Raw genomic sequence first — 15,406 nt, forward strand, 5'->3', positions numbered from 1 at the left:
TCTTTTGATTTGGCCATTTGTCTTACCGTGAGGTAACAGGAATTCTCGGAAGCTAAGCGATTACTTTGACCGCACCGATTCACGTGCAGATTGAAAAGGGTTTTGAATCGGATTTTTAGTGAGAGAAACAGTCTTCTGAATTCGATAATTTGATCGGCTCCCAGAAAAAAAGTACCCTACATTCATCTTTAGACAGTTTTATGCATTTGGTGTTTGCGAAAAATCTTTAAATTGTTCTTGTGCATCATTTTAGTTTCACACATTTCATCGATCCTTCTAACCATTCCTGAAAATCCAATTACATATAGACAATAGTTTTTAATGAAAGTCGTAGCTTAAAGTTATGAGTAATTAAAGTTATTTTAAAGAGTTAACTGAAACCCCAACCACCAAGTGTACGTAACAGACAGAAAAGTTGTCGCAGATCTTCTATTATACTATACTATAAGTACATAGTTATATTTATATACTCGTATAGTATGATCAAAATTTTTTCGTATAAACACGGAGAACTTTTCAACCACAACAGCTGCGGCTACCACACTTTGTATATAGACTTTTCTTATTCATATCCAGAACAAATTTATTACAACCCATATAAAGCCTTATTATTTATATACCTGGATAAACTTTTTCGTATATGAATGTATATTAAGCATATTTAATATTTTTGAGTTAATTGTTTCATAAATTTCTAAAAATCAGTTCTCTATCCGGAACGTTGCAATGTTCACCTTTTAAATATGATGAGTAATACAAAATGATATAAAGAACGGGAATTTAGCTTCATGGAATACAAATCGTTAGTTTTAAATTAGAATAATCGATAAATGAAAGAAACTTATTATTAAATAATCTGAATATTTAAAGGATTTACAAAAATTGATGAATTATATCATCTGTATGAATTTTCCTTAATCCAATCCAAATAAGCAGAGACTCGTGTGTACAAAACGGGGTTACCAGGTGCACAAAATGGATGTGTTGCCCGCGAAGCAATGCCTATTATAGTACTCTGCTCTGTCTGTTCGTTCAGCACTAATGGGCCGCCAGATTCTCCATAACAAGGATTGGATTCGCTCGCAGCTAAACATATTAAAGTTGGTGAAAAGATGAAATCGTTGTCCACCGCGTTTTTGGACATGGCCTGCAGCACTGATGTCTTGCACTCATTATTTGTTAAAGTGGAGCCATACGTGTATCTCAGTACTGGTGATCGCTCAGACCGCTCACCTGAAATAGATTAGGCGATGGATTTATTGTATTTAAAAATAGACAAACTTTTGGATGACTTCTACCTGTTGTGCTTCCCCATCCAGATGTAACAACTTTTTTATTAGAATAGTCCAAATATCGCTTGGGTAACTTAGCTGGCTGTATATAATTATCCAACAGCAGATCCGCTGGTAGATTTATGAGAGCTATATCATTTAAATAATTAATTATGTCCCAGTCATAATGAACTTGAATATATCTTCTATGCAGGACCAGTCGTTGTTGTCCCACCTCCGTTCTGTTCAACCTATTCACGGCGCCAAAGTAAATCCGTATGTACTCGTAATCGCTGCAGTAAATAATCCTTTAAGTATGCAAATATTCAATGATAAATTTCAGTTTATCTTACTAGTGGAGAAATTTCTCATCTACACAATGAGCAGCCGTTAGTACAACTCTATTTGAGATTAAAGTTCCACCACAGGTAGGGTCCCATGTACCATTGTGTTCGACATCAAAAAATACTTGATAAGGAAATTGCTCTGTTTCCGCTTCCTTTCCATTGATGATCCGTTCCAATTCAGTGGATGCCACAAGGCTTATTTGGAAAAGAAATGCTATTGCGAGCACTCTCAAAATTTGTCTTTCCATTCTAAAAGCCTATGATTTGTAATTTTGAACAGCGAGTTTTATACTACGATTCGGTTTACCTTTAGGTTGTAAAATGTAGAACTTTACGAGCCTTATCTCTGCGCAAATTTGTTCGCGATCGGTTGAGTTAATTATATTTTAAGATAATTAAACAAAAGGTCTCTGGGTCTTGCGTTCAAAAAAAAAAAAATAAAAAAATAAATAAATAGAAAAATTAAATTAGTTGTTATAAGATTCTTAGCCACTTTGTTGATAACAATCAGAAGCACCACTATTAGTCTCAGAATCGGCCCATTTTGAACATTATCTTCTTTTTTTGAGCGTTTATTTCAACACGTCAGTTAGGGCTCATTAAGGTGATGGGAAATTTTTTGCTACACATAATTAAATTAAATAGTTTTTGTAAATCAATTAATTATAGCCTTCACTGCAAGGTTTTGGCGAGATTTCCATCTTAATTCCCATTCCTCCCATAGCTTCGGATTACAACTTTGCATCGAGACTTTTCAGACTTTTGGTTTAAAAAATTGTTTATTTATAAAGGTATAAATATGGAACAAAATTACATATCAAGAATGTTGTTGTAATTTCGACAGTCGAGAGTAGTTATCATGGATTATTTAAGCTACACTAAGCTGGTGTTGATTTTTGGAATTTTACAATACTTGTGGTATTCCAGCAAATTTGTATAAGTATATAATGCGCAGCAGTGATTAAACCTTGCTTCTACAATTATCAAATAATTATCTGTAGATAAGGGGATATAAAAACTTAAATCACACGGTAAGCAGATTGATTATCGAAGAAAAGCATCAATCAAAACATTTTAAAATGCAATCACTCTTTTTAAAATCGAAATTGGTCTTCGAATAACTTGTATGAAGTAGTTTGGTAGGAACAGCTATTCCACAAAGTCTTTTAAATACACTTTCAAGAAGAAGACCACTAAGAACTTTTCATAGTAAGAACAATAGAACAAAACTGGTCTAAGGGTCCATCTGCAGGATTTCGTCGTTTAGCTGACACCTCACCTCTTCTTGGGTGAACTTGAACTTTTAATTTGATGTGTGACTATGCGATTTTTTCAACCCTGAACCACATACTATAGTGAGGTAACCGCAAAAAAGACGAAACAAAGTTGGCATTAGTTCGAGGTTTGCGTTCATAATCGCTATTGTTCTATTTTGTTTTAAATTACGCTTTTAATTGATCACGATATTTGCTGGCTAGCTATTCTAGTGACTACTCATTATTAATATTAAATACAATGCATTTCATTTTGATTTAATTTGCAATTTTTTATAATTCCACAGCTATTTGTCTAGAATTTATGAAATTGGGAATTAACATTAAAATTGATTGCAACTTGAATAATTGTGTGCAATTTGACTTGAACATAAAAAACAGATTAAAAGTGCACTTACATTTATATTGGACAATAAAATCAAAATCTGCTGAAAATAAATAATTTTCAATATAAACGAACAAAACCGAATGGTTAATGCTTAATGTTTGCGCCATCAAGAGCCAAAAATCAAAAGACCATAAAACTGACGACTAAAATCAATTGCGACGCTAAACTTTGAAGCTCTCAAGTGTGGGGAGTGGGAGCGGCGGTGTTGTTGTTGTGTTGTGGTTGTTGTTGTTGTGTTGTGGTTGTCTGCAACAACAAATACCGCCAAATTGAAGGTTTCAGCAACGGTGGGTAACAAAATCGCAGCAGCCGTTGCCAAATTCAATGGATTTTACTTTTCGCTTTTCAAAACTCAATGCCTGCTGCCTTTGCCTGTCGTGACCAATTAGTGTGGTGGTGCATGAGCGGTTGGGGCGGGCGGGGGTGGGCAGAGCGGTTGAGCGGTTGGCATGGATACTCGACGGGACGGTGCGCAGCCGCACGTCAACTGTCTAGGCACTTGCCCAGCAGCGACGGTAACTAAAACTCTAAACAAAAACAAAAACAACAACCGCAGCAGTAGTTTAGAAATAAAGACAGCAACCAAGATCGCCAAGTCGAGCCGCACTTTACTTTACATTCAAATATTTTGTGACACAAAACGTTTGTTGTTGCTGTTGCTGTTGCTGTTACTGGAGGTCTATAGCTTGCTGCATATTTGGTTTTGCCTTGTCTGTTGTGGCAAGTCCCAGCCATTTTCCTGAGACTGCGACTGCGACTGGGCGTGTCCGTCGTATTTAAACGTCACATGCGTTTTTTGTTATTTCGTTTCGCGCATTTGGCAACAACATTCTGTTTGTTTTTAATTTAAACGTTTGGTCATCAGGCGGAGCACTCGGCGTATCGCGTCTATTAGTCACCGGCAGGACCAAAGCAGGGACTGCAACTGCGACTGCGACAGTGGCAGTGGCAGTAACAGGGGCTCCCATGAGTCATGTGGCTGATGCGCAAGACACTAAGAGACAACCAGCAACCATAAAAAAAGCGCAAGCAACTCCAAAATCTGCAAAGAACTTACTGACAGTGTACACAAGCAACACTAATTGCTGTAAAATTGCAAACAAACTCACTCCTGCGAGGCCGCGTCACAACCCGCGTCAGCTTAGGTTCAGCACATTGGTATAAAGATATTACATTTTAGGGGAAAAAGTTCGCTTCGACAAAGGAGATTTGCACAACAATTATTTACACTGACTGATAGCCAGTTTCTCAATGCTCTTTACCACAGATTCTGCAGAAAAATGCATTAAGCATTCCCCATTTCTTCAAATAGTCTATCGTTCTTCTAACTTATAGCCTAAATATTAAATTTTTGACGGCCTTTTATGCTAAGTTATTTCAAAAAAGGAATAAAAAACAATACTTAATAGCTTAGGTGTTTTTAAAAATATTCCGCCAGAAGACCAATGTACTTTCTCATTCGGTTGAACCAATTAGTGAGAAATAACACGCTACCTATTACGAAGTTGTTTGAAGGTGTTACCGGGTGCTTAACTTTAATTCTTGGAAATTGTTAAGCTGGCTCTAAGTAGTTGATGTATTGAAATAAAAGGAAGACAGGGTTGTAAGTTAACCGTAAGACTAATAGTTAGATTATAACCTACTGAGAAGTTGTTTAAAGGTGTCACCGAGTTCTTTACCATAATTGATGTATTGGAATAAAAGGAAGACAGGGCTGTAAGTTAACCGTAAGACTAATTATTAGATTAGATATTATTGTAATTTTATTAGATTTTTCCTACTTAGGCATTCTTATCTTATATGGTTTTTGTTATAACATTTACAGGTATATTGTTTCCTTATGTCGACAGTCATTGTTTGTTGACATAAAATTATAATAAATAAATAAATAAAATTGAATGTTGTGGAGTTGGAATCGATGTGTAAGAGTTTGCATTGTACTGTTGGAGCATGATTCATTTTTTGTGGATGGTTTTTCAAAATTCTCTGGAAACTTCTGGCGCACATATGTCTGTATACGACTTAGAATTCACCCCTTTCTTTTCTCTAAATATTTAATCGTAATTTGGGCAGATTTTCGCAGAAATAGGCAATCATATCTTGGAAGACCTATAGGATAAATTATTGGGTTTCATGGGGCTCCTCTGTTACGTTATAATGTTTTCTGAATTGCTCAAAAATACTTCAATCTCAACTTCATGGATTTTTTCCGGCACAATAATTGTTTTTGACGACTTTTTTTATATTAAAATTTGAAAGTAAATGGTGCTACATCAAAACTCAAAAAAGGTTTATCGACGCCGAAATAAATGACGTGGAAAGGTAGATAAACATTGTATGTAATTAAAAAAAAAAGAAGAAGAATATCATGTATTTGAACACGATCTACATATGTGGCCTAATTTAAGAAAATATCAAACTTTTCAATGGAAATATTAGATGGAATGTAACGACCCTACAATTGGTCTCGAAATATACATACATGGGTGCGCCATCTTTTATGTCGGTATGTAAACATTGAATATCTTTGAAAATAAACAACCGATTTGGTTCTGTACAATTTCTTGAACTGAGGTTTTCAACATTGGTCTACTCAAGTCAATTGGTTCACTAATGACAAAGTTATTCAATATTTACATACCGACATAAAAGATGGCACATCCTGTATGTATAATAGGCAACGTCCGTATGTATTTCAATGGATATTCTAGCTTTTATACTTTCTGAGTTGCTTGCGTTCATACAGACAGACGTACAATTCAATATTGACGCGTCCTGCCATGCTGATCTAGAAAATAAATAAATAGTGGGTTCTGTATTTGCTTGTAAATTCGAACAAAATATACAAATATACGAACAAAGTATACAAAATGAACCTTTAACTGCATTCATATTTTCCATTTCGTGTAATATTGTGTTCCAATGTGCGATGGACAGCAACATGCCATAGAACAACGAATACGGAATACAAGTGAGTGAGGCGGTGTGCTTAAAAATTTTTAACGGAATGAATGCAACAAACGAACAAACAACACCAACAAAAAGCTGCAAACAACTCAATTAACACAACAACTGCAGCAGCAAGCGACAGCAACAGCCGAGGCAGGCAGGAATAACTCGAAAAGTTTCTTTCTGCCGCTTCATCCGCCGGTCCAAGGGACCGCCTCCTGGTCCGCCTGGTCCGCCTGGACCTGCCTGCCGCCTGTCCGTTGTTTTCGACTGCTCATCGCCGCTTGATGATGCAAATGTATGCAACTTGGCAGCTTTGAGAGGCAACGAAAATAAAAATACAAAACAAAAATAACAAAAAAAAAAAAGGAGATGCAACAATTCAACAGTTGTTGTCATTGGCCATTGTTGGTTGGATTTAAACAAAAATGTTGAAGCATCTTTCTTGATTGACATGGTTCTTCAATTTATAATGGCATTTCATTATATTCATTGCTTGAACGGGGAAGAGGCATATTAGAAACTCAGATAATTTTATTTTTCGAAATTTGATCGAAATATTCAATATTGAAATAAACAGCTGTTCCACCATTGGATCGGATATTCGGCTTAAAATAAAAAATAAATTCAAATAAGTAGCTTAAAGCAGCTGCTGAGAATAATAATTGTTCTCAAGTTATAATGAAAACAATTGGAAATAATCAACTTTGAATTAAAATTCTTTCACAGCTGATTAGTTGATAGTTTTACAAATTAAAACTGTCAATAATTATAGCTTAAAGCTGGTATACCCTTTTAGACTGGCGGGCAAAATTGAGAAAAATAATAATTGATGATAATGACTAAGATTTCCCTTTTGCTAATAATGAAATAGCTTCATAAAAACGTTGAGGAATTCATAAGTAAACATTCTTTTCTGAGCTCCTGACGAATCTGAATGTAACCTAATATGTTAGATTCGAAGAAGTGTTTTCCAGGGCTAGGACTTTACTGTTTGCACATAGAGGTCGAGGTAAGCCTAATCCTACGTTCAGTTGTGAAACTTCATTGGTAGAGGGAAGACGAAATCTAAATCGGTATGAAATTACGATTTTTTTTGTCTTGAAAAGTATTCGGAAATTGTCATAAAAAAATCGGAGAACAAAATCGAAAAGCAGCGATGGGATACGCTTTCAATTTCAACTTGACGAAATTTTTACTTACAATTAAAATTATAATTACCAGAACAAAATAATCGAAGAAATCGCAGAGCAGCTTTGGGATAAGTTTCATTTTTGAACTTGTGGGATATTTTTATCTTTGTCTTTCGGAATTTGCATAATTATTAGTAAATGGAAACACAAAACTGAAATGGGCGGTGAATGGCAAAGGTTTCAGTTGTGAAAAGTATTCGGGAATTGGAACAAATTTTAATGCTGGATCGCACAAGAATAATGAAAGGAACTGGAAACTGGAAAAGAATTTAGCTTAGATTTGATGGTAGCAGCATAAAATCCGTTAGATTTTTCGCTCTGTAGCCAACAAATCGCAGCAGCAGGCTTTAATAGTGTGCAATGGGTTAAGTTAAATTGCCAATACCTGACATTGGAATGTTTTTAACACTTCAGTTGTATGTTTGGACAACAGCAACAATGGCACATGCAACAGGAACAAGTACAACAATAAAAACAACAACAACAACAACAGCAGTAGCAGCAGCAGCAACAACAACGACTGCAACGACTATATGTGGAAGCGGCAATGACTTGGCCAAAAGCCGATCCAGTGGCTGGAGTCGCATCAATGCAGATGCAGAATATTGAGGCAGATAGTAGAGGAAAAGGCAACTGATGCCGCCATTAATGTCCAGGGATTCATGCATTTATTCAGAAAACGCAGATGGACGAGGTGTTTGCCTTTGAATGCATACGAGTACATACATACGTGTTTGACACACTTGCCGCAGCATCGCTGTCTGCTCATCGAACTGTGGCCCGATGGCTAAGAAATGCGCATATATTTGCAAAGTGTTCAATGCCTTTGATCGACAGCCCGCCAGACGGAGCTAGGGGCGTCGATAATGCGCACAGGATAAGTGCCAGTTAGTTGAAACGGCAAAAGGCATTAACACAAGTGGACAATACTTTGGGCCGAAGGTAACAACGAATGAAACAAGCAACCAACCAACCAACCAACCAACCAACCAACAATCGAATCGATACGAACCGAACCAAGCCAAACAACCAGCAGGTGTTGCACTTTCTTCTTCCCCGACTTGCCACAACTCTGTGGGTCGCATCGCCAAATTGATTTGTCAATCGCAAGAACCGCAAGCGCGGCGTACAAGATTTGGGGTTTTTCGTATTTCGTTTTTCGTTTTTTTTTGTTACATTCTCAAGACGCTGGCATTTGAAAGCCATTTGAATATTTTACTTGCCAAATGTCTGGGGAAAATTGCATGCAGAGCTCTCGATATTTTGAGAAAGTATGGCGCATTAAACTTTACTAGTCACTGGTGGCCAGGCTGCTGGTTGCCAGTTCCAAGTTGCACGTTGCCAGTTGCTGCCGCCGACTGTCGTCGTCCCTTCGCCAATTTGTTGCTGACACTGCTGACGACTTTGCTGAGTGCCACATAAAGCCTGGCCAGGCAAGTCAAGTCAAGTCAAGTCGGAGGCGATGTAAGGCAAGAGGGCACGTCTTGGTTTGGCGTGGCTTGGCTTGGCTTGGTTTGGCTCGGCTCGGCTCGGACTGGCCCGGCACAACTGTTGGCAATGAAGCGCATAAAAACTAATTGATTGGATGCCAAGATGTTAAGCGCATAACGGCAGCAGCAGCAGCAGCAGCAGCGGCAGCAGCAGCAGTTGCTGCCGCAGTGGCGATTGTTGCTGGCAAATGTTGCTGGTGCGCTTGTGCAACGAGTGATAAACAGTTTGAGGCGTTGTCATCGTCTCTTTAGGTTTGTTTTTTATTCCTTTGCCTTTTATTCAATTTAAATGCGCTTGCAGCGACAACGGCAGCCCATGTGCCAATTGACAATCGGGCTGTTTGCTGGTCTTAGTACTAGGCATAGCCATGGGTGTTGCTAAGGGGGTACCACAAATAGCAAATCATGTATGCTGCTAAACGATTCGAATTGAATAGTAATCAATAATTAAGCCACATTTATTCACTTAACCCTTTGAATAGTAATCAATAATTAAGCTACATTTATTCACTTAACCCTTTATACTTGTCCCAACAGCTCAGATCTCTCAAGGGAACAGACTAATCATTATTTTAGTTCCCTTACTTCATTTAATCGTTCCATCATTTATTTCACACTCAATTATTTGATGTCAATTTTAAAATGTATTACAGCGTACTATATTTCTAGACGATTACTCATATGGCTCATATGAGTTCGCTAAAGTGCATATGAGTTTTGGCTATACATATGCCATGTAGTGGAAGCGTCACTTAACTGTAGGATCTTTATTATATATGGGAAGATACTTTTCATGGCGAATCATAATCAACTTTGGGAATTTCATTTTTATTTATTTTATTTTAATAAATCAACAAATTGAATGATGTATTATATTATATTGTGCCACAAGAGATATATAAAATAATATAAAGTTTTAATTTGAACATAAGACATAAGGAAGCTTTGTTGTAAACGAAAGCAAAAATAAACAAATTTGAATCCAAAGTGTGATTGAATTCTCCTTCCCTTCCATTTTAAATCTCGTTTTGTATAATAATAATTGTATAATGAAAACTGAGATACATAAAAATTTAAAATACTTGATGTTAACTTCGATTCATCGAAATATAGTATCATAGTTCAGCAACTGAAGGAACGAAAACCAAAGAACTAGTTCAGTAACCCTTTCTAAAGTTGGGATCGGACTGAGCCAACTCTACAACGAATAAACCAACCTGCCTAAGCTTTGTTGTATACGAAAGCAAAAAGAAAATAACATTTGAATCCAAAGTGTGATTGAATTTCTCCTCCCTTCCATTATAAATCTCGTCTTGTATAATAAGAAAAATTTAAAATACTTGATGCTAACATCGATTCATCAAAATATCATATTTAGTTCAGCAACTGAAGGAACGAAAACGAAAGAACTGGTTCAGTAATCCTTTCTAAAGTTCGGAGTGGACCGAGCCAACTCTATAACGAATGAACCAACCTATATATGAAAGCAAAAAGAAACAAAAATTTGAATCCAAAGTGTGATTTAATTCTTCGTCCCTTCCATTATAAATCTCGTCTTGTATAATGTTTGTAAACTGAGATACATAAAAATTTAAAATACTTGATGCTAACATCGATTCATCGAAATATCATAGTTAGTTCAGCAACTGAAGGAACGAAAATGAAAGAACTAGTTCAGTAACCATTTCTACCACTCTACACATTCAATTAAGCTTTGTTGTGTACGAAAGGTAAAAGGAACAAATGTGAATCCAAAATGTGATTTATTTCTACCTTCCTTCCACCTTAAAACTAACATCTTAAATACCGAATACTAGATGCTAACATTCATGCCAATATCTTAACCAAAAATCTAGTTTAGTAACTCTTTCTAAAGTTGGATCAAATAAACCAAGCTATACTCTACTCTATGTTAAAGAAAGTCCCCTTTCACACGTATGTGCGTCCATGTGACCCAGCTATTAGGCACCTCTTCTCCCCTTTCACACGTCCCGGCAACCAAGTACGTCCATGGACCCCACTGCAAAATTTCCTGCGACATGTTGCACAACTGTTGGTTGTTGATTGTTGGCTGGTTGGAGTAGCCGGCGCGCCCTTGCCATTGCCACGCCTTGTTGGGACTCGGACGCTTTGGCTGCACTCTCCGTGTGTGTGCCACGCTCGGCAGTTGAAATTAATTATTTTTTATTAACTTTTCGCTCATTGATAACATTTTTCAAATTTCTCACATTCCGCGAACAACTGCAAATTTGTCGCAAGCGATTTTGCCGCAGCGCTTCTGGCATTTTAGTTGTCCGTGGTCGGTGGGGCTGTTAAATTTTATAGCGGGTTAATAAAATGAGATGGCTCTTGGATTTTTCGAGATTTTTCGTGGCAAATTTTAAAAATATTTACACACATACACACACAACTACATAGACGTACACTGAAAATGAAGAACAATAACAACAACTGCGATTTATTGGCGTCTGCGTTTTAAATGCGCTCTTAGCCTTAGCCTTTTTTTTCGTTTTATTATTTTTTTATATTTTTGGTATTCTTTTAATCTTGTTTGTTGGCTTTGGCCTGCAGCTAACGGTAGTTATTTGGCATACAAAAAATCGTAGCCTTCTATCTCTGGCAGTTAATCGCGTCAACTTGTTATCGCATGACGTTAATTCCACTTTCCTACACAACAGTTGACTGCACACAATGCACAGACATACACACAAACACACACACACCGAGAAACACACACCGACACACTCGAACATTTATCAAAAGTTATTGCAAATTAATTGCAATCTGCCGGCTCAAATCTGCGGCGTCATCTCGAGGCGATCGCGCAACGCGGACGCATTGCTCATGGCGTTTTGGCAGAAGATGGGGCTGCTTACCAAAATTTATTGATGCCTTATTAGCTGATAATCACAATCACACACGGCCAGCGCTGAATACGCTGAAAACGGTAAAACGTCCCACTCGGGCACGTATATTAAAGTGCATTAAGATAATTGAAATGGCCAATAAAAAATATTTTCCCTTTTGACTAAGGAGTCGGCCAAGTGCGAGCAAATAATGTTTTGGCGCTGGGCCTTCTGGGCCCGCTGGAAATCGGTGTCAAGAACTTGTTTGAAGTGTTGAGTATCGCGCTTTTGGCGTCTTCAGTTGGCCAAGCCATCACTGAGCTCGGCCTGTTCGTCACTTAGCTGTTTTATTTTTTTATTTTTTTATTTTTTTTGGCAATGCACCTTCATAAAGGCGTTGGCCAAAGACTCTCCTGAATGCAGTGTTCTCATCGTTAAAAACGTTTTTCAATTTTCACATTTCTTATGTCAGGCGTTTTGATTTAGTGATTACGTGTGCAACCTCCCTGATCGTCCCTATTCATATCCTTCTCTCTATCTCTCCGGTTCCGTTCGTTCCTTATGTTTGAGTTATTAATAAGCCTTCTTTTGATAAAGCAGCAGTAAACTTTAGACAATGAAAAGCCATTTAGACTTAAGTGTTTGTGGAAGGAAAGAGTAATCTCAGGCGCATGGAGTCGAATTCGCGGCTTTTTGTGTATTTGAAAACACTTGGAACTCATTCCAAGCAGATTTTTTCAAATACAATAAGCTTGTATTTGTCGGAGCTTAGAAATGCTAGTGCCATTATAATTATACAATTGTTTCAATTATAAGAATAATTCTCAAAACATTATATCTGAAAATTATATTTTGCAAACTTAACGTTTTAGGTAAAAAACAATTTTTATTATTATTATTTTTTTTTTGAACACTTCAGCTGAAGCTGTAAACAACGCTCTACAAAATTGTATTTTCAGTACAAGGATTGAAGCTAAGAATTGAAGCCATATATAAAGACACTTTATTGTTAAAACGTGACAATTTATTTACATTTTATATAAAAATGTGGTCTTCAAGGTCTTTAGTCGATAACAGTCGAAATAAATTTGAAGGAAGAGTGTTCAGAATTCACAGGATGATTTTATTCGTTTTTCAAATAATTCTAGACTTGTAAAATGTTTGGGAAAGATTCCAAACACAAGATGATGACATCGAATCTTCAAGTATGTATACAATAATTACAAAAAGTAGACCGGTCGATGAATGATTTTTTTTTTTTTTTTTTTTTTTTTTTTTTGATAATACTTTAATTTACTGTTATTATTTACAACAACTTAAATTAAACTTATAGAAATATACAAATACAGCTTAAACTAGGAGTTCAGTCTTAACGTGATTATTAAACTACAGTTGAAATTTTTAATATGGCATAACACTTTTCATATGCAATTAGGATCAAATGTCTTTAGAACAAAAATTTTCAATTAAAAATTCACTTTTTAGAAAAGTTACGTTCACATTAGAAGCTGGTGGAAAAGATTTAAGTTAATCTGGAAAAGTAGAACCTCAATTAGTGTAAAACGGATGCCAACGTTTTTACAAAAAATAGCAATTTTCATCCGATTAACTTCAATTAACAAGGTGGAGATTATTCTTTTGGCCTGGCCTTTCTTGTTAATAATAAGTAATTAAAATATAACGAGATGAAAAGGGAAAAATATTATTAAACAATTTTAAGAGCTCTATCCAGGCTGCTTTTGTCAGTTTAACACAATCTTCCGAACACTCTTCTTTTTTTTATATATTTCAGTATCTGCACTCTTTTGACAACCTTTAATTAATAATAACATTTTGCAAATCTTGTTAATAATAGGTAATAAAAATATAACGAATTGTCTGTTATTATTAAGAGAAGCAATTGAGATGGAAAGAGAAAAATATTATTAAACAATTTTAAGAGCTCTATCCAGGCTGCTTTTGTCAGTTCAACACAATTTTCCGAAAACTCTTCTTTTTTTTTATATATTTCGCTATCTACACTGTTTTAACAACTTTTACTTAATAATAACATTTTGCAAATCTAAATTTTTTCGTATCATGGAAGAAGTTGATGTAAATGGCACACTTGATGAAAATTGTAAGTATGGGAGACCACAAATGAATGCTTTCCCTCATTTCGATTCATTCAGCTTGCGAGCTATTTCCGCAGTTCAAAACAGTGCCCTTGAGTACATTCATCAATGCGGATCAGATAGAGTTTGTGCCCATTAAAGGCTTGGGACTAGGTAGGTCCGTTGACGAAAATATAGAGGATGTGGCCGTAAACATTGGGGACAAGGTTTTCAAGTGCAATTTGTCGCTGTTAAGAGAACACTCGATGTACTTTTCAAAGCACGAGACAAGTGACGTTGTCCTGAATTTATATATTGCCAACCTGTCGGCCGATACGTTCGAGACAATTTATGAGTGGATTTTTCAGGATATGATGCAGCTTAAGCGTACGGATCTGCTTGACTTGTTGGTGGCATCACGCCAACTTGGAATCGATAAGTTGACTGCCAGAATTTGGGAGTGCCTTACAAATACGACCTACTTTAACGAATTGGATGCCTTTCAATGCTTAATTGAGGCACGTCGTCGCAACCTTAGTGTGGTCAGCACTCTCATGATGGCACGACTGCAGAAAAGCTTCCTAATTCTGGTCGGCACATGCGAGTTCGGCGATCTATCCTTCCCGGATGTGGAGACGCTTTTATCCTCGAATCGTATTGGCATACACACTGAGCAAGAGGTAAGTTGTATCGACTCAGATGGGCAGTGCGTAGTATAAGCCATGCCCTTTGAAGGTCATCTATGCAGCCATGCTGTGGATCTATCGTGATCCCGAAACTCGTTTGCCCTACCTGGACAAACTATTGTGTGTCGTACGCTTCGAGTTGCTCTCCGTACGATTTCTGGAACAGTTGGAGCTTATAAATAACTTCGTGCCTGAGCAGGTTGTGCATGAACGCATTCTGCTATCAATTTGTCATCGAAATAGCAAAGACATGTCTGTGCAACGCTTCAAAAACATTATGGGAGAGCGCTGCTGGGTCAAGGATGATCTGTGCCCATATGTAAGCAAGCTAAAGAATCATGAACTCCTTACCATCGCCGCCTTTTTGGACTATCTGAAAGTATTGCAGTCCAGTGGCTGTCATCAATGGAGGGAAATACAAATTCTGTCTAATAATATAGGATATGTAGATAAGGAAAAATTGCAGCACGAAAAGTCCTATGTTAGGCCACATACAGAGACTGCGGATACTGACTTGAATTGCGATTCTACAAGTGATGCTGTTACGTGTTGATAGTGGCTTTAAAGCTTGTTCTATAAAGACATAGTTAGGCTTTGAATGAAATAAATGATGAGACCTTTACAGATATTTATTTAAAGTTTAAAAAAGGTAATGTGAGCAATGAAGAAAATTGATAACATTTGGAAAATGTTTAAAATTCCAAGCTGCGGCTTTGAGGTGGAACAGGAGCTTCTCGTATCTGGAATATTTGTTAAAGCATTTATCTGCCCTGCTATTTGGCATTTTTCAAAATAATCCCAACATACTTTGCCTTTTGTACTCGTATATGAAGACGAGTCAACACGTGTGTTGGGGGCTACGCAGCTTG

General features: G+C 36.8%; 2 protein-coding genes across 3 annotated transcripts; one reads left to right on the top strand and one right to left on the bottom strand.

Moving 5' to 3' along the window:
* Positions 1-895: 895 nt before the first annotated feature.
* Positions 896-7,814, bottom strand: LOC115632782 (collagenase-like). Its single transcript, XM_030530033.1, has 4 exons — positions 7,808-7,814; positions 6,824-6,878; positions 1,716-1,786; positions 896-1,233 (listed from the first exon to the last, which is right to left on the bottom strand). Exons 1-4 carry the CDS (start codon positions 7,812-7,814, stop codon positions 896-898), a joined length of 471 nt encoding a protein of 156 aa, XP_030385893.1.
* Positions 7,815-13,740: 5,926 nt separating this feature from the next.
* LOC115632923 (actin-binding protein IPP-like) lies at positions 13,741-15,165 on the top strand. Of its 2 annotated transcripts, none has more exons than XM_030530215.1 (3): positions 13,741-13,877; positions 13,930-14,531; positions 14,587-15,165. In XM_030530215.1, exons 1-3 carry the CDS (start codon positions 13,838-13,840, stop codon positions 15,088-15,090), a joined length of 1,146 nt encoding a protein of 381 aa, XP_030386075.1. In that variant the 5' UTR covers positions 13,741-13,837; the 3' UTR covers positions 15,091-15,165. The 2 variants fall into 2 exon arrangements, with proteins under 2 accessions (XP_030386075.1, XP_030386076.1); XM_030530216.1 differs by having other exon boundaries at positions 13,825-13,877; positions 13,950-14,531.
* Positions 15,166-15,406: the final 241 nt, after the last annotated feature.

The sequence above is a fragment of the Scaptodrosophila lebanonensis genome, unplaced genomic scaffold (assembly GCF_003285725.1).
Source record: "Scaptodrosophila lebanonensis strain 11010-0011.00,11010-0021.00 unplaced genomic scaffold, SlebRS2 tig00001415-arrow-pilon, whole genome shotgun sequence".
NCBI classification, from domain to species: domain Eukaryota; kingdom Metazoa; phylum Arthropoda; class Insecta; order Diptera; family Drosophilidae; genus Scaptodrosophila; species Scaptodrosophila lebanonensis.